General features: G+C 33.5%; 1 protein-coding gene across 1 annotated transcript in view; it reads left to right on the top strand.

Moving 5' to 3' along the window:
* The window catches only part of DYNC2H1 (dynein cytoplasmic 2 heavy chain 1), a 301,806-nt gene that overhangs the window by 86,755 nt on the left and 190,506 nt on the right, over positions 1-24,545 (top strand). Inside the window, exons 45-54 of the mRNA XM_019665532.1 lie at positions 2,990-3,120; positions 4,719-4,967; positions 5,494-5,602; positions 8,211-8,324; positions 9,410-9,552; positions 14,005-14,086; positions 16,338-16,492; positions 18,191-18,328; positions 22,927-23,040; positions 23,637-23,797. Coding sequence (XP_019521077.1) covers positions 2,990-3,120; positions 4,719-4,967; positions 5,494-5,602; positions 8,211-8,324; positions 9,410-9,552; positions 14,005-14,086; positions 16,338-16,492; positions 18,191-18,328; positions 22,927-23,040; positions 23,637-23,797 — 1,396 coding nt within the window. The remainder of the gene's footprint in view (positions 1-2,989; positions 3,121-4,718; positions 4,968-5,493; positions 5,603-8,210; positions 8,325-9,409; positions 9,553-14,004; positions 14,087-16,337; positions 16,493-18,190; positions 18,329-22,926; positions 23,041-23,636; positions 23,798-24,545) is intronic.

Genomic DNA, 24,545 nt, shown 5'->3' with positions numbered 1-24,545 from the left:
TCAATGAAATGTCTCTTCATCTTTTTTTGTCCATTTTTCAATTGGATTGTTTATTTTTTTACTTTTGAGTTTTGAGAGTTATTTATATTTATTCTAGATACTGGTCCTTTGTCAAATATGTGGCTTGCAAATATTTTCTCCAACCCTGTATCTTGTCTTTTCATTCTCTTATAGGGTCTTTCACAGATAAAAAAAGTTTTAATAATTTACGAAGTCCAACTCATTAATTTTTATTTTTAAGGATCTTTTGGAGTCAAGTTTAAGAACTCTTTCTAGTCCTAGATTTTGAAGGTTTTTTTCCCCTAAAAGTTTCGTAATTTCATGTTTTAATTCATGGTCCTGTTTTGAGTTAATTTCTATATAAAGAGTGAAATTTAGATGAAGGTTTATTTATTTGTTAGACTACGGATGTCTGCTTGCTCTACTACCATTTCTTGAAAAGGCTACCTTTCTGCCTTGAATTGCTTTTGCACCTTTGTCAAAAATTAGTTTTGTTGGCCTATTTCTGGGTACTCTATTCTGTTTCATTGATGTGTATGTCTGTCCTTCTGCCAATACCACACTGTTTTGATTACTGTAGCTATGTAATAAGTCTTGAAAATGGATATATTGATTCCTCCTGCTTTATTCTTTTTCAAAATAGTCTTAGCTATTTCAGTTTCTTTGCTTTTCCATATAAGTTTTAGGATAATCTTGTTTATATGTAGAAACAAATTGCTAAGATTTTGTTAGGAATTGCATTAACTCCATATATTGGTTTGGGGAGAATTGACATCATTATTATTTGAGTCTTCCAATCCATGAACATAATATATTTGTTTATTTATTAAATAGTCTTTGTTTTCTTTCATTGGTTTTGTGTAGTTTTTAGCATACAAGTCCTGTACCTATTTTGTTAGATTAACACCTACGATTTTAATTTTTTTGAGCAATTACAGAGACTTCAACTGTATCTTTTTTTTTTTTTAAGATTTTTATTGGGGAATTGGGGGATGGGAACAGCGCTGGGGAATTGGGGGAAGGGGAACAGACAAGTTGCTGTCCTTTTGTTCTTCAGTCTAGTTGTGGGGGACATTGCTTCACTGGCCCAAGTTGGCACCATCATTGCGCTCTTCTCAGGTGAGGCAGATCAGTTGCCGGCTTCTGGATGGCTGTAGGGGGCAGTGTCACTGGCCCTCATATGTGGGATTCAAACTGGGGCCCTCTGGCGTCCCAAGCCAGCTCTTAACCAATGCGCCACTTGGCCGGCCCTCAACTATATCTTAAAGGCTGAAAATACTAAGTGAAGAAGAGGGGAAGGGCATTCCAGACAAAGGAAACAGAACATGTGAAGAACAAAGGCTTGAGAAAGCTGGAGCATGTAGCGAAGCAGAGAGGGAGACAGGAGATCAAGCAGTCAGTGGAGCCAGATTGCAAAGGGTCTTGATTAGGACTATGGCATTTGTTTGTTTGTGGCAGTGGGAAGCTATATGTGATATCAGAGTGGTGTGGAACAATCGGATTTTGTTTTTGTGTGTGTTACTCTAGTAGCTGTGGGGATATAATTGAGGGGGCAGAGACTTGTCACAGGGATACAAGTTAGGAGGCTACTGCAATAGTCCAGGTGAGAAATGATGAGGTGTAAATAAAGAGAAATGATGAGATCTAAATAAAAATATTATACATGTATTTGAATGTTTGTAAGCTTTTTGAATGTCTTGGGACTCTGCATAAAGTTTATCAGCTCTATGAAGGTGGCAGTCGTGTTTGTCTTATTCAGTACTTATCTCTAACAGAAAGTACAATGTTTAAATACAAGTGTGTGATAAATAAGTGTTTAATGAATGAATGCATGAATTAAGCAATTGGAAATAATGGGACTAAGCTAGAGCTTGGGAGACTTGCCTAGGTATAAGTACTGAATGGGTTTTTTGGTATATAACTAGTTGATAATTTAATCCTCAGAATAAGATTCAATAATTCAAAGGAGTGTTTAGAATTAAAGAACAGAAGTCTGAATTTGATCGCAGGGAAAAGAAACATATAATGGATAAACCAAAAACTGAAAAGAAGTGGTTGTGACTTGGTGAGTTTGGTCATATAAATCCAAGGAAAAAAGCTCCAATAAGGAAACACACACAGTCATGATGGGGTAATGACTACAAAAAAGATTTGGATTTGGCGATTAGGGCAATATTGTTGTTCCCAAACAAGAATTTTGCTATAGTGGTTTCCAAAGATAGAAGATAATGGAAGAAAGATAATGAGAAGATAATCTAAGTCCTGTGATGGTGAAGGAGAGGGAAGGATCATGAAGTTACTTGGGTCTCGGGAAGGGAAGGCTGTTGTTGAGCTGGGCATGGGACAGGGAGGATGCTTGATGGAACGGTCTCCCATAGGAATTGAGAGGGGAAAGTGCAACAGAGTGTGGAACAGATTTTCCTTGTGTGGTAACAGGAACACTGCTATCGATAAATTTCAGGGAGGTTTGTGGGATTTTTGTTTTCTAACTAAAATTTGGTTATTTTATTTTTTCTGTTTTAGAATTTTAGGCTCTTGGTGGAATTAATATATATTGTTTCTCAAGGAGAGTTTGAGATTATTTTATTTTATTTGCCAATTTTATATGTTATTTTCAATCTATAAATTTTATATGGTGATTCTGCAGGTGAAGGAAAATGGGACAAATGCATAGAAGGGGTTAATAATTGGGGAAAGAGAGTTAGAAGGAAGCCGTTTTGTGGGAAGGAAAGAGAAGTAAGGTGCAAACATAAAATCAGGATCCCATCCGTTAGTTTTCAGGTAGAGTCTGATATAGCAATTTAAGTCTTTGTATCTTCACTGATCTTACCGATCTTCTAAGGCACACTTTAAAGTAATTTATCCTTGCCTTTCTGGGGATGATCTTATTTCGACTGATTAATTTAAAAATGATTTAGTAAGCAAAGTATTTACTGATGCTTTCATTACAAATAACAATTATAAAACAAAATATCTTTTATTTCTACAGATAGTTTCTATGTTACATGGGGAGCCCGGCATGACTCAGGAACAAGGGCAGCCCCAGGACAACTGCTGCCTCCACATGGAAAACCACTTGGAAAACTAAATTCTGCAGATCTCAAGGATGTTATTAGAAAGGTATAATATGAATCATGAATTTGGATTTGGATTTGGTTAATGATTATAGTCAATTTTTAGAATATTTATTGCAAGCTTTTTGAGGGCATGGAGTAAAAGAATATAGAAAAGACAAATTTGGGTCTTATCTTTTAGACTTTAGTTCTTTGTGGCAGATCTAATTAGATGCACATGCAGTTACACAGATATGTGTGAAATTGTTAAGATATATGTTGGGAGTATTGGAGCCAGCCGATATGTTGAACAGTCCTGAGGGAGTGTGGGGGGCGCTAGGATTAAAAAAGAGACAGAAGAGAGAGAGTTACCAGGAGGACTCCAGTAAATACTGAAGCACCGAGTTTATTTTACACAGCATATTTAAGGGAGGCACTGCGTGCGTACAAAGTATTAGATCATACAATTAACAATATCACTCTCTGTCCCTCTTAGATAAGCCAAGCCTCCGGTTAGCTAAGCAGTTATACTAAGTATACTTTCTCAAGGCTGTAACTGCGCTTGGTTCCTTGTTCTCAAGAACTTGCTGTTCTCACCAGACTATCAGGGTCTGCACAAGCATTTGCCTAGGCTGCAAAAAGTATCAAGTAGCAAGCAGCTCTCAAGGCTGCAGCAAGTAACAAACAGCTCTCATGGCTCCCAACATGGGAGAAGGTATCTGATGTTGGAAATATTAATGAGGCTCAATGTTAATTGGGAAAACATCCGAGAGCTGTGGTGTCAAACTTTGGTGAGCATCAGAATCACGTCTAGAACCAGAAACTATGCTGATTCCTGCATTTCATCCTGCAGAAGTCTGATCAGTAAAGGGGCTCCAAGAACCTGAATTTCTAACAGGCTCCCAGAAGATGTTGATGCTGTTAGTTCACTGAAACTTTGGTAGCACCATCCTAGAGTATTTTTTTTTTAAGTTTAATAAAAAAAGAAGAAACAATAGTATATAACTGCTTTGAGAATTAATATTTATGTTGGAAGTTAGTGTGGATTTTATCTATCAAGAAACAATTTTCACAGTCTGGTAAATATATTGATTTGCCTGGTATGGATATTGCAAAGTTTGGAAATGTTCAAAGTTATTAGGTATGTGAAGTCTAGTTTCTTCTCTCTCTTCTAATTTAGTTTAGTTCCTGACTGGGCATTATACCACCTGTGTGTGGGCTTTTGATTCATTTCCAAGCAGTGTGTAAGAACAAGAGTTCACAAAATATTTTTAGGCACTAAGTTTCTAGAGTTTTGGCATTGTTTATGAGCATTGTGGCTTGATTTGTTACAAATGGTGAAATTTGAGAGCTTTTGAAGTTTTTAGAATTAACTTACTACCTCATACTGCTTTTTACTACTCGTTAGTAATGATGTCCAAAAGTGAGTATTGCAAACCCTTGAACTTCTTTGACATCATATAAGTTTTTCTTTAGAAAGTGTTATAAAGCTGGATTCCTGGATAGATAAAATGTAGCGTGTGAGATGACATGTAGTTATATGACCCCTTTTCTAGAGTGTATCAAAAGTTAATATCTTAATCTATTATATTTAATTAACATTTTTATTATGTAATTGGGGCTGATACTAATTGTTAAATATTCTTTGTGATTTTTTTTAAAAAGGGTCTTATTCATTATGGACGAGATAACCAGAATTTAGATATCTTACTTTTCCAAGAAGTCCTGGAGTATATATCTAGGATAGATAGAGTGCTGAGTTTTCCTGGAGGTTCACTTCTGTTAGCAGGACGCAGTGGAGTGGGTCGTCGCACCATCACTTCTTTAGTCAGTCATATGCATGGAGCAATGCTGTTTTCTCCAAAGATTTCCAGAGGATATGAACTGAAGCAGTTCAAAAATGATCTCAAACATGTGAGTTATTCACAACCTTTTGCTTTATTTGGTTTTAAATCACAATTATTCTGAAAGCCTGTAAAGGCCCCTTTAGCCTCAGATATACAAATATACAGTCTTTTTTAAATTTTGATTATTTTCCCCATGATTATTAGAAAATTATATTTTTATGTACAGGTAGGAAAAAGATTCCTTCCTATTAATATTTCTAACTTTCAGGTATTCCAGAATGGAGTGTTAGATGGACATGAAATAAACAAAAGGAAGGAATTTATGTAGGACATATATGGGCATATATAAAAATGATCTTCTAACTTATAGTTTACTGTCCTAGCTGTAAAATAATTAAGATTTTCCCCAAATAGTATTTGTTTATGGACTGGATTTACTTTCCAAGCTATATAGCTAACATTTGATTTTTAATTTTGATTACCCCAAAATAAATAAATAAATAAATAACGTGGCTTAGTTTACATACAGAATGAAAGTTTTTAACTGTGGCAAAAATATTGAATAGGTACCAAAATATTTTCTTATCGTGCAGGTGCTGCATCTTGCAGGTATTGAAGCACAGCAGGTAGTTTTCCTTCTTGAGGATTACCAGTTTGTATATCCCACATTTTTGGAGATGATCAATAGCCTTTTGTCTTCAGGTCAGTTGAATGGTTTCTTTTCAAAGAAAATAAAAGTACTGAAACATGCTTACATCAGGACAATTGAGAAGTTTGTTTTTATAAATCCAAGATTGAAGAATCATGTACAAATTATTATTAATATTGAATACTGGGGCATATACTGAAAAATTGGTCCTCATATTCACTTTTGGTGGGACTGTTATCTGTTATAACCCTTTGGGAAAGTTATCAACCAGTACTTATTTAAAAAAGGTGCCTTGTCCTTTGATATAACAATTCCATTATCTGTAGAAATTTAACCCACAGAAATAAAATGACTAGTATGTAAGAAATATGTAATATAATTTGCAATACAAATTTTGATACAATCTCACTGTCCATCACTACTGGAATGGTTGAATAATTATGGTATGGCCTTACTATGGACATATGAATCCAGATATTCCCAGATATATAAGATCTCATATATCACAAATCATGGTGTACTTCTGTTGTATCTGGAGCCATCTGACTTTTTCAATGGTTTCCTGAGAAGGATACCTGCAGTTTCTCATATTTCTTTCTTTTCTGAAGAATTTATGAAATTTATTTGAATCTCTTTATAATGAGCAATCACTGTTCGTAGAATTGGTGTTGGTGGCGTAGTTTTCAATTTAGACCAAGAGTATTTTGTTACTTAAGCACAAAATAAATCTTGTTAAAAGCTAGTTTTAACTCTATGGGTTGTGGAAACCCGAGTTCAACTCAGCTTGGGCTGGGACTCGAACTGCTGTTGCTCAGAGCTCGCACTCTTGAGCAAGCTCTTAAAACCAACTGAGCCACTTGGCTGGCCAATAAATACTTGTTTTGTATCATGCGATGTAGACTTTGGATAAAACATTCTTTTCTTCAGAATTTAACAGTTTTGGTTGAAGAAAACATTTAATTTATAATATGAGGTATCTATACTTTAATGCCCAAGTGAGAAGTACAAACCAGGAATCTAGTTAGCCAAGTGTTGTCAATTTCTGTTAAAGAGTTGAAGGGTAATGGAACAGTGAAAACAGTAGGTCTTGAGCAAGCTTGAAGTGTTCGTGGCCTTTTTATAGAATAACCTCTTTTAATTTTTAAGGTGCACATTCTTATTCTTGAATATTGCTTAAGTTGTCACTAGATGGAGACCTTGTTCATTTTGGCTGAGGAAATAGACCAGCTCTACAGTATTGGGTTTTTTGTTCGTTTGTTTTGTGAAAGCAAATATCCCAATAAACATTAACCCAGTAATTATTGTTTTTATCTTAACATAAATTGGTCTTTATTATCAAGATATAACTGGAAAAATCATAAGTAAAGTTAAATTTTGACAAAGTTAAATTTTGCCAATATTTTTGGCAAAAAAATGTATTTAAAAAATACAGGGAAAGTACTCAATAGGCCTTTGTCTCTTTTTTCTATATCAAATTCTTATTCCCTATATTGTATAATATGTAAATAGAGCCAGCTTTCTTTATGGAACTTACAGAATCAAAAGTATCTTGGTATGGCTGCAACTTAGAAAGAAATAGAGCAGACACTTGTATATGTGTGCATGTATTTGAATATGTACAAGCTTGGGGAATGGTAAGTGGTCTGATACCTCTCAGTTGAGCCTAAAAAAAAATAGGGATCAAATTGTGATTGGCCCTATATGAATGCAGTGCTTTGGATTAGCAAAAGAATTTTCACTTAATGTTATAGTTTCTTATGAACTATAAATATATTGGTTTAACAGATACTTATTAAACACCTGTTATGTGCCAGACCCAATTCTAAATACTGGATTTATACTGTAAACAAGAAAGACATGGTTCAGTCCCTCTATCAAATGCTTGTAGTCTTAATCAACTTTGATTTATTTGCCTTTCACCATTTTGTTACATATTAGCAATCCATGGAGTAGTTCTCCTGATATCTAATAAAAGTTTGTTCATTCATTCATTCATTCATTCATTTATTTATCTAACAAATATTAATGTCCAGATACTTTGCTAAGAATGCCCTAGGGTTAATACTGAACATGATCAAATATTTGTCTTCTGGGATTTCAGAATCTAATGGGGAGGCATTAGATTATTAAATACGTGATAAATGCTAGACAGTGATATATTTGAAGGTTATGTGAAAAAGAGTCCTTTACCTAGCATATGGGTAGTCAGGAAAAGCTCATGGGCATAGCAGTTGGCAAAGTAGCATCTTGAAGGAGAAACAGTAATTTGGGGGGAAGATAAGGCAGAGGAAGACTATGGGTAAATACTCCAGGAAGAGGGAGTGTTTCGTTATATTTATGGAACACAAGAAATTCATTGAAGCTAGGATACAAGGTCTGTGACTGAGGGTTGAAGAAGAACCTAGAAAGGCAGATAAATGCATATTATGAACTGTCTTGAATGGCTTGCTTAGGCATTTGAATTTTATCATATGAAGGCACAGATGTAGATTTGTGAGTAATATACAGGTGATAGTGTTTGTGTATTTTAAGAAACCAAGATTGAATAAGGGCAGATTGTTTAATACAAAAATAGAAAAAGAAAACATTCTGTGTGTAAAACAAGTTCTGAATTAGTATATTGCAGCTAAAATTCAAAAGAAATGTAACACTCTTCTGTAGGTGAAGTTCCTGGACTCTATACTCTTGAAGAATTAGAGCCCTTGCTGTTGCCGCTTAAAGATCAGGCTTCACAGGATGGTTTTTTTGGACCAGTTTTCAATTACTTCTCATATAGTAAGTGACATATAATTCATTAATCAATTCAAACCCTGGTTCATGTGAAATACATATTATTTAATTTGCCTTATTTTCTATAGATTGCAAAGATATCTTAAATTTTGAGTCCAGTTAATTTATACTTCTTTTTTGTGGAGCTTTCAGAAAATAATGTGTAAGTATGCTAAAGGCTAATCTATAATAAAAACATGTTAGTAAAATTTTAGCAAAAGGGGAGCATGAAAGTGTGGTGGTGTTCTTGGGAACACTTACTTTGCTGCCTTTGTTTTCATGTGGTAAAATTGGTACTTACACCTCCTGTCTTAGAGAATTAATGATCTGTTTGGAGTGTGCCAGACTCTATAGATTTTTTTTAAATGAAATACCTTGTTATTATTACACAGAAACAGTTTTATGTGCACTGTAGATATCTAAAATTGAGTAAGTAAAAAATAAATAAATAATAACACCACCCAGACATTACCACTACACTTATTTTCTTTTTTTTTTTTCAAAGAACATTATTGATGAAATAGAGAAAGTTGTTAAAGAGCTTTCTTCCCTTCTCTCTCCTTCAAGTTTACAAGGAAATTCTACCACACCTTTAAGAAACATCATCTCAACGCTACTTTAAACTTTTCAGAACATAGACAATAAAGGAAGTTTCCAAATTCCTTTTTATGAAAGGAATATAACATTGATACTGACACAAAGAAAATATATTTCCCCTATAAGAAAACCAAAGATAATTTTGCGTGTGAACATTGAAATAAAAACTTTTGAAAGAATAGCTATAAAATTGAATCCAGTATCACATTTGAAAATAACATACAAAATAGCAATGTAGTATATACACTTATCTTCCTCATGAATGTCCTTCTGAATATTTTTTGTTAGTATGCACACATACACATAAACACAAATATATTTTAAGCAAAATGAAAATCATACCGTAATATTGTTTCATAGCTTGTTCTTTTTAATAAATAGCTCCTACTATTTCATTTAAGAATTTTAATCTGATAAATTGGACCATTTATAGGTTACCAAAATTATTATTGTTATAATATTCCATAATTATAATTTTATTTTCTTTTTGTTAGGAATTCAACAAAACTTGCATATTGTCTTAATAATGGATTGTGCAAATTTAAACTTCATAATTAACTGTGAGAGTAATCCAGCACTGCATAAGAAATGCCAGGTGTTGTGGATGGAAGGTTGGTCAGATAGCAGCATGAAAAAAGTAAGTTTAAATTTAAATATAGAAATAAAAAATGAGCACTTTTTTGCGGGGGAGGAGGGAGCTATAGAATAAGACTATTGTCAGAGCACTGGTTGTCTGAGAAGGCAGCAGCAGGTTAACACCTTCAAAAACTGGCTTCAAGCACATTTTCTTTTTGAAGTTACTGATTTTCGCAACTTCCCTTTGGTGTTTGGTATAATATTGCCTTAATTGTGGCACTGCTCATCTCTTATATGTATGAAAATAACTCTATTTTCTTCATACCCTTGTGTGATAGTTTAGTTGCATCTAGAATTTTAGGTTGAAGATATTGTCCTTAATTAAGGACCACAGAGAAATTTATTGTACTTTAAAATTTTTATGCATATTACTAACTTGCCTATCATAGGCTTGCTTATAATAAAAACAACACATTAATAATTTTAGCAATTTTTTAAATTCAAAAAGTTTTTTAAAAATCTGTCTTTGCTATCTTATATGTTTGGATGGGGATGATATAAAGTGTGAACTCAGCACCATCTTAACTGGAAGCCTCTTATATTTTTTGATTTGGATAAATAATAATTTTTCATATTGTCTCTTTGATATTCATATTCACAACATTCATTTCTTTATTTTTGTGTAATAGAAGTACAGACTAATGTCTACCATAATTTAGAGGAAGGAGTGTAATTTGGGATAATAGACAAAGTTTTACAGATAAGATGGTATTTTAGTCAGATTTCAGTAACTAAATAAAGGAGAGAAAAGTTATTCTAGGCTAAGGAGTCCACATGAACAAGAGGCATTCATTAAGAAGTAGTGCTTAATATGTGCTGCTATTCTATATGTTGGGGATATAACCAAGAAAAAAAGCAGAAAGTCCCTGCCCTCGTGGAATTCACATTCTTTGTGGGGGCGGGGTATCTGGGGAAAAAGCTCTCTAGGTAGATCCTGAGATAGGACTGATGATTTTGCAGATCAGCAAGAAGCCAGTTTATAACAGTTATTAATGGGGGGAGTAGTTGGACATGAGGTCAGGGAAGTAAGAGGAGAACAGTTAGGGTGAAGCTTTGTAAGCCGTTATAAGGATTTTAACTTTTCCTGGGAATAAGTAAGGGATACTTTGGAGGTTTTTGAGCAAAATTCGTCTAATATTTTAATGGAATTACTCTGGCCTCTGGGTTGAAAATAGACTATAGAGGCCAAAGGCTGAAGTAGTAACAAAACTCTTTGAATAAGAAAAAAAAAAAGGTGACAGGAAAAGATGGATTGCACTAGGGGTGTAGTGGTGGAGGTGTTGAGAAGTGGTTAGATTCTGGACATGTTTTGCAGTGGAAACAACAAGATTTGCTGACAGACTGTAATAAAGTGTAAGAGAAAGTGAGGAGGCAAGGGTACTTCTAAGTATGTCAACTTGAGCTCCTGGAAGGATGGAATAACTGTCAACTGAGAAGGGGGAGACAGAACATCTTGAGAGGACAATGTAAGGCTTTCAGTTTTAGATGTGTTAAATATGAGATGTCAGACAACCGAAGTTGCAAGGTAGGGAAGGATTTGGGATATATGAATCTGGAGTTCAGGGGAAAGGCCAGGCATACAGATAAAAATTTGAGAATTATTAAACTATAGGTGGTATTTAAAGCTATGAGATTGAATATCACCAAGGGAGTGAGTGTTAACAAAAGAGGGAAGTGATCCAAAGACTGAACGCTGGGACACTTTAACATTAAGATGTTGAGATGAAGAGGAGGTACCAGGAAAGGGCACCAAGAAGGAGCTGCTAGGGAATAGTGGAAAACCTGCAGAGCGTGAAGACAAGCAAAGCCTAGAAGCCAAGTGAAGGCAGCCTTTTTAAATTTATTTTTATTTTTTATTATTATTAGTTTCAGGTGTACAGAACAATGCAATGGTTATCCTTTCCCCCCCTCACAAAGTAACAACCCCCCTCCCCCATCCACTGCCTTCCCACCCCCAATTTCATACTTACCTATTACAATTCCATTGACTCCATTCCCACACTCTACTCCACAGCCTTTCGAAGGAGTACCTATGACACATGAAAGTAAGTGAGGCCTGGAAATTGATCACTGGAGTTAACAGCACAGAGGTCATTGGTGACTTTATGAAGCAGTTTCAGTTAGTAGTGGAAAAAGCCATACTGGAACACATTTGAGAATGAATGAGAAGACAGGATAGGAGAGAGTAAAGATGGTCACCTCTTTTGAGGAATTTTGTTATACAGTGGAAGAGAAAAATGGATCAGTACCTGGAGGAAGTGGATAAAAATAGTGGTTTTTTTGTTTTTTAATTTTAAGATGAGACAAACTAGCATGTTCATATGCTGTTGGAATGCAAAAAGTCTATGTTACAGGAAAGTAATGAAGAATTGCTAGAGCACTATCACTGGTTAGTGAACACCATATGAATCTAGTGTAGAGATGAAAGGATTAAGGATTGGTTTTTGCTTGGTAAATGGAAGTGTCATCCACAGTAACAGGAGAGAGAGCAGAGTACAGGGACACAGGTCTGGGGAAGGTGTGGTATTGGAAAGCTTTGGATACTCTTCTGATTTTTTCCATTTTCTTAGTGAAATAGTTGCAAGAAAAGTTGAGGGAACAAATTTTGGAGTTTTAAAGAATTATAAGAGGATAGGCAAAATAGTAGTTTGGGAGAGTAAAAGAGTGAAGGTTCCGGAGAATGGAGTATGACAGCTAGGTAGCATTGAAGGTTCACTTGAGGTTAGGGATCATGAAGTTCTGTTGAGGTCAATCAGCATAGTTGTGTGTGTTTTCTCTAGTCACATGTGCACTTAAAGATACAGGCCTCCAATAGGTGGTGACTTTCATTTAACCAGGATTGGGGTTTTGCTACACTAGTATGACAAACCAAGTAAAGGCCAAGGGATTTGAGAAATTACAATAGGAAGATGGTGAATGACTGTGTAAAGGTGGTCAAATTAAGAGATTGCAGGTTTTAGTGGAGTCTGAGGATTATTGAAACTGTGAAAGGAGCGAGCCAGGAAGACAGGTGTATAGTGGTAGAAGAGTGGGGTGTTTGAAAGTGAGATTATGGAATGACTTTGGTTATTGTTATTGACAAAGTCTCAGGATATGACCATTTGAGGTGGGGGTGAGTGGCTGAGAGAAAGGTGGTGGATAAGATAACAGAAAGAGAGGAATTCAAAGAATTGAGAGATGAAGGTGTTAATAGGAATTAATAGCACTGATATACCCATTAAAGTTTTTTTAGAAAGGGTCATTTTTATCCCCAAGGAAGGAAAGTGGAGGCAAAGAGGAATGTGGGAAAATCTGGGCAGAAAAACTTTGCTAATGTAGGATATTGTTTAAGGATAGACTGCCTCCCCCCAGTATTATTTGTTAATTATACTTCAATACCTTATTGACAAATAAAAATTATATATATTTCAGATATATGCATGATGTTTTGATATATATACATGTTGTGAAATGTTTACCACAATCAAATGAATGAACGTAACAGACAGTTTATTTTTTAAAAAGTGAGGTTCAAAGAAACAAATTTCCATTGATTTAAAAGTGTACATTTAAAATATTCTCACAGAGGCTTAAGTGTTTTGTTAGAAATCAGTGGTGTTCAAGAAAAAAACAACATTCTCTGGCTTAAGAACCATGGCACTTTCAAACTCTCCATTTTAGTTCAAGAATCTTTTGGCTTATGTTTTACTCAGTCTGAGAAATTCAGAAAATGATTTTTTGACCTAATTATCTGGATTACTTGTGTTTTCTCTTGCTATTAATGTTAACTACGTTAGGTGAAAGAAGTTGAAGCTTTTTTGATTCATAGTTCTACTACTTGAATTTTCTTTTCCTCAGGAAGCTAAGAGTTGTTTTTACATATTTAAAAATGGTAATCTTATAAGTTTATCATATTTTCTGTAATAATAATTATCTGTTTATGAGATTTTATTTTTTATTTGTGATAATGGCAAAAACCTAGCTATAGCTAGACAACAGATAGTTTTTAGAATTATCAATTATGAAATTTTCATTTACTTTTAGTTATTTATTATACGAGAAAGCTAAGAATCCTTGTTATCCCTTTATGCCATGACGGCATTTTATTATAAATGCAAAATATTTTAATTATTGTGATTGTAAATGACATTTGTTATTATTTTCTAATTTAATTCAAATTGTGATATCCATTGTTTCATATAATCTAATTATTTCAAGTGAGATATTGGAACTTTTTCCTAGTATTAATTTGTGATCAATTAATGGTTGATAAATGTCAAAATCTTATCTAGGAATAATGTTTTCTAAAGATGGATATATTAATTTTTATCTCATTGTTTGGAAAGAATTCTAGAAGAAAAGTACAATTGATACAGGGATTTTTTTGTGTTAAAGATTTTTAACCCTGGTATTTGATTTACTTAAACTTTTTCATACTGAATTGAGGTTTAAAGAAATGCTCTTCCTGTTTTAGATACCTGAAATGTTATTTAATGAAACTAGTGAAGAAAAATGTAGCGACAAAAACAGAAAAGAAGAAAAGAAAAAAAATTCAGGTATTTTATGAAATTGATGTTACCTGACTTTTATTTTTGAAATAGCCATTTTCTAGTGTTATAGATCCATTAAAGATTCACAATGATTTTGAATTTGAATAATTCTAAACTAACAAGTTATATTTATTTTGATGAAAACTAAACTTTAAAGTCCTTTTTATTTTTAAATAAATATTTACATCATTGCATATAAGACCTAACAGAATATCTATTGTTTGAATTTAAGAAATTAAAAATTATATTTTTGATCCCAGTGATCTGAAGGGCCTAGTTATATTGTTTAGGTTATTTGGCTAATAGCCTAAATTTTTCATATTACTTTGTCACTTAGATAGGTCAGAGCACTCCATTTATACATGAAAAAGTTTTATTATATTCTTTGAGTATGTACATAATATTTTCTTATCTATTCTCATTTTCTCCAGTTCCAAATTAATTTTGAATGTAGTCTATATACCATATTTCCCCATGTATAAGACGCACCCTTTTTTGAAAACTTTGGGGTCTAAAAACTGGGTGCGTCTTATACATTGGGGAAATACGGTATTTCTTTTATACTATAGCATGTTCATTTATTTATTGTATATAACCATCTAATCATTAAATATTTATTGAACTTGTTTTATATTAAGTACTGGGCTGGATACTAGAGATTTAGGAACTCATAGTGTAGTGATAGCAAGAATTATGTTACAGGGGCTGCCGGGTGGCTCAGTTGGTTAGAGTGTGTGCTCTGAGCAACAGGGTTGCCTATTCAATTCCCACATGGGCCAGTGAGCTGTGCCTTCCACAAATGGATTGAAGAAAACAACTTGAGCTGAGCTGCTGCCGAGCTGCCGGTGGGCGGCGGATGGCTCCGGTGGTTAGAGTGCATGCTCTTAACAACCAGGTTGCTGGTTTGACTCCACGTGGGATAGTGGGCTGTGCCCCCCCCCCCAACTAGATTGAAAATGGTGACTGGACTTGGAGATGAGCTACACCTTCCACAAGTAAGGTTCAAGGACAACAACTTGACTTGGAGCTGATGGGTCCTGGAAAAAGCACATTGTTCCCCAATAAAGTTTTGAAACAAAAAAAAAGCATTATGTTCTATATAAACATAAAGCTCTGATATAGCATTATCAGTGAATGTAGAAGTTTTATGAAGTACTTTGGAAAGTAAAACCTCTGAGTGGCAGATATTGTAGGAAATGGACATTGTCCAGACAGGCAGTTTGGGTAAGGATATTCTGGTTAGAGTGAGTAGCATGGAAAAGGCTTGGAGAAATAAAACAGACACTTTTATGGAACTATAAGTGGCTTAACGGCCTGAAACATAGGATGTAAAATAGTAGAGTACCACATGAAGAAGAACATGTAGGCGGGGTCAGGTAATAAAGAGTCTTCCATGTCATCCTCAGTAATTTGGATTCTAACTCGTGGGTGATAGGGGTCAGAGATTTTAGTAGAGATGTAACCAGAATCTTGTTTTAGAAACAAAAATCTCTAGGTCTATCCCTTTCTTCAATTATTGGAAAATAGATTGGTATAGGGAAAAACCGAAGGCAAATGGACCACTGTAGCAGGCTATTGCAGTAATCTAAGAGGAAGGAATGGATTTGGGAAGAAATTAAGAGGTAATTTAAAGGGGACTTAGTTACGTAATGACTGCGGCATAAAGGGAGAAGGGAGTCAAGGCTGTTTCTCTGGATTCTGGCTTAGAAAATTCATTAGAACTTGATTTTATTAACTGATATAAGGAATACAGAGGGAAATAGATAAGAGACAGTGAGAGGAAGATGATGTGTTTGGCCATGATAAGTTGAATCTAATGTAAATATATTCTTAATTTTTTGGCTTTCTTGTTTCTCCCTGTTTCAAATGGGAGTGGGGAGGTGTTATTAGGTTTGGTATCTTTTTCATTCAAGCAGCTTTTATTGAGCTTACTCAGGATTACATGTGTTATGTAGTTCGAATTAATTTATGTGATAGGGCAATCTGTAGATTTGTCTCTCTTGCAGCAATAAAAGTGTTCAGGGGAAATATATAAAAATGGAAGAATAGAAATTAAATGGTTCAAAATTCATAAGGAAAACGGGAGCTGTGAATAGATGTCTGTGAATGCCTGCGTACCTGTAAGCAGAGGTGGTATCTCATATTCATGGTTACATAGGTGGAAGAATCTGGTATGAATTAAATATAATTAATATTATATTCTCTAATTCTTAGTGCCTCGTGCATATATTAAGTCTTTTTTGTTTTCTCTTTCTAGTTGATCCTGATTTTCTAAAATCATTTTTATTAATTCATGAATCTTGTAAAGCATATGGTGCTACACCAAGCCGATACATGACCTTTCTACATGTGTATTCTGCCATTAATAGCAGCAAGAAAAAGGAATTATTAAAAAGACAAAGTCATTTGCAGGTAAAATGTTGGTAATCTTGAATTATTTTACCTACATACAGGGAATAAGGATTATGTATATCCCATTCCATGTTTATCTGTGGCATATATTTAGTATAAATAAATATTGTACTCTATTAAATGCCTTAAAATGCCTTAAAACAGTGTCACTTACCTCCCTATATTTCCCACTAATTTATGGTAATGGCTTTGTAATTTTTTTGATGCAATAGTTATTTCTTTTCTTCACTGGATGGTATTTATGTGCTGTTTGATAACTTATGGTGTTATCTTTAAAAGTCTCTTTCACATGATAGTATTTTTAGACATTCAGAAATACCTATTATTAATTAAAACATAATATCTAAGATTATGCTTTATAACAGTGATTCTCAACCTTTCACAGGGGTCGCCTAAGACCATCAAAAAACACATTTTCGATGGTCTTAGGAACCGAGACACCGCTCCTCTATCCGTCTCCAGGCCCACATGCAGATATGCCCACATACGAGTACCCGGCAACCCCTGTGAAAGGGTCGTTCGACCCCCAAAGGGGTCGCGACCCACAGGTTGAGAACTGCTGATTTATAATAACCTTTAAAATTAAAATTATACTCTACAAATAATATTCTTATCAATTCACTTAGTACATTCTGAACATTTTTCTTTTGATATTTCTCTAATTAATAGAGCTTAAACTTAAATGTGGCATTACAATGCCAGATTCAGAAGTTGTCCAAGAGCATTCCCTCTCTAAAATTCTAGATTCTATTTGTTAGCATAATAAACTAGGATTTATCTTAATTGACAAAATTATCTTTATCCTTGTTTCTACTGATTCACTTTCATTTATATTAAACCAGTAATTATACATGCTTTGGGAGGACTAATTTCCTGATTTAGTTCTCTATGATTCTGTGGATAAATCACTTAAACTTGCTGACTTGCAGCTGACTTGGGTCCGTGGTAGTTTTGTGTGTATATTAGATAAAGTACATAAAGAACCAGCATGATGGCTGTCTTCTATTTTGGGGGCTCAGTAAATATTGGTTACATTTCTTTTTTGCCATTACTATCTCCCCAAATTTTCTGACAAACTCCCAACTCATATTATAGAAGAGAGGGAATATTTTTCATGTCCATTCCTTGAATTATCCATGGGCAGTGGGATGGGGTACCATAATGGCCAGGGTCAAATGACCACCCAAAGTACAGGTAAAGCATTTTGAATGGTAGCTCACCAGAACCATATGTTAGGCAGTCTCTTATGAAAAAGGATAGGTATTGGACAGACACATTCAGTGTTATACAGTATGAGAAGAATGGCCCTTGGGTCCTTTTACCCAGTCTATGCGACTGAAAATGGAAAAGGTTTAATGAGTTGTTTCTTGCTTTCTGTTTTCTCTCCCATCTAATGCAGTAGATAAAAACCTCAGTGTTTAAGCTATCAAATATGGGTTGATCTGTTCAGCTTTATTGTGATGCTTTAAAATCTGTTTTTTAAGCCTATGTAGAGTCTTTTATTACATCTAAATGGGTATACAATGGAATAAATCATTATAATTAGCAATAAGAAAAAAACCCAAGTTCACTTGTGCATGTTTTATATATGCACATTTACATTTTTGCTTGATTCTTTCTTAAAGGCTTTATTTACTGTGTGTATAAAATTCCTTTTTAAAAAAAAAATTATTGCCAGTGAATATTTTGTTGATGTAGGCTGGTGTATCCAAACTAAATGAAGCTAAAGCTCTTGTGGATGAACTGAACAGAAAAGCTGGAGAACAAAGTATATTACTTAAAATGAAGCAAGATGAAGCAGATGCTGCCCTTCAAGAGATCACAGTATCAATGCAGGTACGTTTAGAATGAGCACAAAAATATTAACAGTAGGGAGACCACTTATATCTGACTGTTGATCAGTGTGAAAAAGAATGTTTTTACCTATGTGATTTAAAAATATTGCTTTTCTATGCTGAGTCAGACTAATAGTGTTGTGTCCTTGAGCTTTTGTGGAAGAGTGTAGTGTTTTCCCATATTGTTTGAAAATCATAACTAATTTATCTAAACCCCACAAATATAAAAATATAAACATTTTAAATTCATATAGATTTGTCTATAAGTGATTTTATTTGTTCACCCTCTGCAAGTTAAGTTGATATTTCCTTTTATTTTTCTTAAAATTACCTTCCTCAGGCTTCAATGATTTTCCCTGCCTTCATATTCTCAAAATTTAACAAATAAGTTTTTATTCGTTCTGTTTATACTTTCATGAGCTTTTAAAAGTTTTTATTGTATCCCCTTTGCCACTGTCTTTTGTTTGTTGAACACTTTCAAAGGAGACTTTTCTGTTCTTTTTTTGTCCAGGTACCTTTCATGCCCCCTCAGGATGCTCTTGCCATTACCTTACTTTTCTCTACCAGTTACGTGCTGAAGACCACCAAATCCATCTTTTGTGTCCTTCAGCCCTACTCCCTTCTCTGAGCTTCATACTCAGATTTCTAATAATCTGTTAGACACGTCTTCTTGGAAGTCTCATGAGCGCTACAATTAGAAACAGGTTCAAAACTGAACTCATAATTTTCCTCTCCTGTTTCCTTGGGTTATGGCACTACAATATTGCTAATCATTCAAGACAGAACTTACACATTATATTTGATTTCTGTTCCCTAAATTCTTGTATCTAATGAATCATTAAATTCTGTTAGTTTTACTTCCTTGATTATGTCTTAATATTAAAATTTGCCCTTCTCTATGTTGCTCTTAACCTTACCTCAAGTCTAATGCCTCTTTTATTTAAATTAAATAAAATATTTACAAGACCAATGTAAAACATCTATGGGGGGGCAAAAAATGTATACAAGTGGACCCTTTGGTCAACTTTGCTCAAGCAGTAGTTTGCTATAATCAGCAATGTCTGGATGCTGATGGGACCACTTTGAGCACCTCTTGTAATTGTAGAAGTCAAACGTGGCTTGTAGTCATCTTTTGTTATTGGTATACATTGAGTATTACAATTTTAATACAGTTTTTTTCTTTCTTAAAATGTGTACATTTTTTTGGTACCCTCTGTATTTATAGACTTCAAAAGCATGCATCTCAATAAAAGTAAATGGCACAAAAATACTTAAAAATAATAAAGATGGAAGACTTATGATTTAAAGACTTATTATAAAGCTACAGTAATCAAGGCACTGTGATGTTGGTATAATAATAGACTTATAGATCCTTGGAACACTGTGGAGACCAGAGTAGACTTATACATAAATGGCCAATGATTTTATACAAAAATGCCAATTAAATAGGGAAAGGATAGTCTTTTATTTATTTTCTTTTTTATTAAATTTATTGGGGTGACATTGTTTAATAAAATTATATAGATTTATATTATATAGATTTAAAATTATATAGCATCATTAGTCATCAAAAAATATGATCCCTTTGTTTTCAGTCTGAGGCCTCATTCTAATCCTTAATTGTGCTTGGTAATCCCAAATCCGAGCTTCTTTGATTTAATTTCTGTGAGAAGTAACCTTTTGTCCAGTCCTCCCTTAGTGAGGAAGGGAAGTGGAATGACTTCATGAACTATATATTTAAAATAAAAATATATATATATTCTGGCAAGACTTCAAAAAGCATCAGTTATTCTATAATTTTCTTGAGCCACCTATAGCATTCTCTTATAGAGTCTTCTGTCTGTTCAATTCTGAACTGAATTGCCTTCCTGCCTGGTCACAGCTGCCATGCTGAGATCATTCTTCATTACCATCTGTTTTACTCCTTTGCTTCTGTGAAGTCTATTCCCAAGAGCTTCTTGAGAAAGGATACATCTGAGATAAATTTTGAGATCACATATATATAAACATTCTGCTCCTTCCTTAGTCTAGTGCTGGGAATAGTATTTTAGGTCGAAATACATTTTCTTCAGGACATTGAAGGCATTGTTTCATTGTCTTCTAGCTTTCATTATTGTGATTTAAACACTCAGAGCTATTTTAATCCCTTATCCTTTTGAGGTGACTGGGTTTTTTACTCTCTTGAAATCTTTTAGATATTTGTTTTCCTTGTTCTGCAAGTTATGATAATCTGCCTCGGTTTAGGTTTATTTTTATTCACTGTGTTTGAAAAAACCATGTGGGTTTTTTCTACCTGAAAACCTTTCTTCAGTTCTGGGTAATTTCTTATTCTCTTGATAATTGCTTTTCCTCCATTTCTCTATTCTTACTGTTTAGAATTCTTATGATTTGGACTTAAGGCTTCATATTCTGGTTTCCTAATTTTCTTGTTTTCTAACCATTTTTCTTCTCTTTCTGCTCTCCTTTCTGCAGAATTTCCTCAACTTTATTTTCTAATTCTTTTATTGAGTCTTTCATTTCTGCTATTATTTTTTTTAAATCTGTAAATGTTTCCTTTTGGCAGGGTCCTTTTTTTGTTTGTTTCATTATTGAAACATCTCTCCTTAGCTTGCAGAGGATAGTTTATGGAATTTCACTTTTTCCAAATATATTTTTCTCCCTACATGATTGCTTTTTTCTTACCATTCACAAAAGAAGGTTTCTTTTTATGTTTGGTCACCTTTATTGGAAATCTGAATATGGGAAGGGGACTTATGTATTGTGAGCTTCACAAGAGGGTTACCTGGACTGATGCGAATCACGTAATGGTATGTCAAAATAAATTCATTGGCAGATGGGACATTTTCAAAGGCAGAAACATTTCCAGATAATTGATAGTTATGTACACATTCAGTGTTTCCAAGATAATTTTATTGAGTACCTGACCTGGTATGTAATATATCAGAAAATCAAATGTGATTTTCATACTGTAAAACTTTAGCATATTTTTATTTTTTAGGTATTTTGGAACCAAATTAATATAAATATTTATTTAAAGCAGCCATCATTTTTATTGTTAAAGAGTATCTGTCAAATACTCCTTACCTTTAAAGAATAAAATATGAAAAAAGTGAAAACTATGTAAAGCATAATACTGTTGATGATTGTATATTTACAAAAGGAAAATACTCCACATTATGTGTGCCTGTGTACTTTCAGACTAGTGAACAATTAGAAATGCACAGTGACTGCTGTACTACTCTTTTATCTTGTATGTTCTGAGAAGATATTTTCTAAGATTGTAGCTAATTGTATTGCCTGACAGAAGAATAAATATGCCTCTCATATTATAAATGAATAATTTTGCTTTATTATAAATAGTAAACATTTCCATTTGTTATTTTGTAAAAAAAATACAGTCTGGAGACACAACTTAAATATCAAACTGTACCACTTCTAAAGCTTGCAACTCTAGACTTGTGACATAAGGGAAGTACAAATTAAATGCTATAAGAACTCAGAATAGGAATAATATCCAACTGGAAGAGCAAGGTAATAAAAGAAGGAACACATCAGCTGGGTATTTAAGGAAGATTTTGATGTGTGGAGATGGAGAAAATAACTTCCCCTATTGAGAAATGGTAGCAGAGATACAAAGGTAGAACTGCTGTGGGATGTAGAAAATTCCAGTTGAACTAATTAATGTGTAAGGTACTTGAGCTTAAGAGTGGGATACAAAGAAGAGCTGGTTGTTCAGTGATTCTCAATTTTGACTCTAGATTGGAACCACCTTGGATGTCTTTAAAAATATCTTTGCCCTAGCTGCCCCCAGATTAAGGATGTCAACATATTGGCGATGGGACACTAGGCATTTGTTTTTAAGCTCATTGAATGATTGTAATATGGTTGAGAACCACTGTTGTAAGAACTTTTGAAAGTTTTTTGACCAGTTTCTTCTTTGTTTTTTTCTATTAGTACAAAAAAACCCCATACAAACATTTATAATATTCAAGCATTTTTATATATGTGGTCCCCTTGATTTTGCATTAATGAGCAAAGAGTTCATGAGTTATTAATATATAATTTAGTGTTCTTTGAATTTTTACTAATGTTGGTTCATATATTTACCATCATATTATTGTCATGATTTTGACTAATTTTTGTCTAAAATAAAGTATAGAAACACAAAATTCTAATATACTATAATTAGTCTCTAAGAATTATTAGTCTCTACTACTAGAATTATAGAAGGTTTCATTTTTAGTTTCCTCATTTATGAAATGAACATAATAGTACTAACCTCTCTGGGTTGTTTGTTGCAAGTGTTAAATGTGTATTATGATTATTTTCTAAATTATACATTTCTGACTTGTTTGCTTTTTATATAATAAGCATTTATTACTTTGCTATTCAAAAGTTAAAGTAGGAAGTTTCTGAAAGTAAATATGGAGTAAATTATATCATTGGTTTCCTAGGCATTTTAGAAACTCATGTCAGTTCACATTAGAAAAGCATTTAATGGAAAATGTTATTTTAAAATAACTTACATTTTTGGTGTCATGCTTTTAAATATTGAGTGCAATTAAAACTGATTGGAATGCCATGTAAATATTTCTATAGGATGCTAGTGAGCAAAAGACAGAACTTGAAAGACTAAAGCACAAAATAGCAGAAGAAGTTGTTAAAATTGAAGAAAGAAAAAACAAAATTGATGATGAATTAAAAGAAGTGCAGGTAAGTTAAAAAAAAAAAAAAGAAGAAACATTGTAAGAGTATTTACGTTTTTGATTACCAGTAGTGTATAGGAGCTTAAACATTATTTGCTCAAGTTATTTTCTAATAGTATTTTCAAATGCGGCTTTAACCAGTATATTGTTTATAAAAGGAGAAGAAGGAAAGTCTGCCATGAGAAGGCAAATTAACTAATTGTATTTAAAAGTAATCTTTGTTTTTCATGAATCGTGTTGTTTTGACTGTAGAGTAAAAAAATATGTTGTAGGTAAATTAAGACAAACTCTTAGGCTGTTTTTCTTGAGACTTGACTAAATTAGCCAACCTAGTCTTAGACTATAGAGAACCTCTTGAAAATGGCAAATTGTCTTAAAACAAATTAGATTTCCAAATTAGACTGTTTCTGTTATAGTGGCAAGAACTCTTCTGCTTTCAACTTGAACATTTGTTTGTACTTAAAGGATTTTGACATTTGAAGAGAAAGAGTATTTGTAACTAGAGCCATTTTATTAAAATGACAAATATTCAATTATTTGTAAAGAGTTAACAATTTTTTATATATGTTTTTTGAAAGTAAAAATGCCCTTTTTGTCTTTTAGCCTTTAGTCAATGAAGCTAAACTAGCTGTTGGAAACATTAAGCCAGAATCTCTTTCAGAAATTCGCTCACTGCGTATGCCACCTGATGTAATCAGAGACATTCTTGAAGGTGTTTTACGGTTGATGGGTATCTTTGATACATCTTGGGTGAGCATGAAGAGGTAAGTTTTTGAATATGTGAAAAATGTTATTATTTCATCGAGGAATTACACATTCCTTCATGTTTTTAAATATTTCTTATATTGTTTTTCAAACTCAACTTTATCTATTTACCTGGCTGTACACTTTGCCCTGATGTTTCAAATATATTATGTAATCATATATTAAAATCTATATTTTGCTGTCTCCATAAGTGATTGTTAAAAGTATCAAAAGAAGAGGAAAAAAGCCTTAAAATCTTTAAGAATGTCTCAATAAATATAATCATTTATTTGGTCCTCACACCACATAGAGCATATTGTTTACTAATGAAGAAAATATAATTATTGTTCTCAAAGAGCCTTATACCTTTGGCAGAAACCCAGAGACAGCAAGAGTGAGACCTACACAAGTAATATAGAGAGATGTAAACTACAGGAAAAAAGGCTGAGTATTAACTAAATGTGCAACCATATCGCTTCAGGTTTCACATTATAACAATGCTCTTGTGGTTTGTTTAATACTCAATTCCATTTTACGATTTAGGTGGTGGGAGAGGAGGTGGGAGAGGAGATTCAGGTTTAGGGAACACTTTAAAATGCCTTTCTTAGAAAAGAGTCAGACAATTTTCTTGCATATCCTCGAAAATATGTGTACCCAGTGGCTCATATAAACAGATGTGGATAGAATAACAGGTATAATTCCTTCATTTCACTGCTCAATGATATTCACAGAATATTAGAAAAACTGTTGTGAATCTTTTTGGAATTC

Source organism: Hipposideros armiger, unplaced genomic scaffold, assembly GCF_001890085.2.
Source record: "Hipposideros armiger isolate ML-2016 unplaced genomic scaffold, ASM189008v1 scaffold_446, whole genome shotgun sequence".
Classification (NCBI taxonomy): domain Eukaryota; kingdom Metazoa; phylum Chordata; class Mammalia; order Chiroptera; family Hipposideridae; genus Hipposideros; species Hipposideros armiger.
Note: the sequence above shows the minus strand (reverse complement) of the source record. Positions and strands in the feature narration are given on the sequence as shown.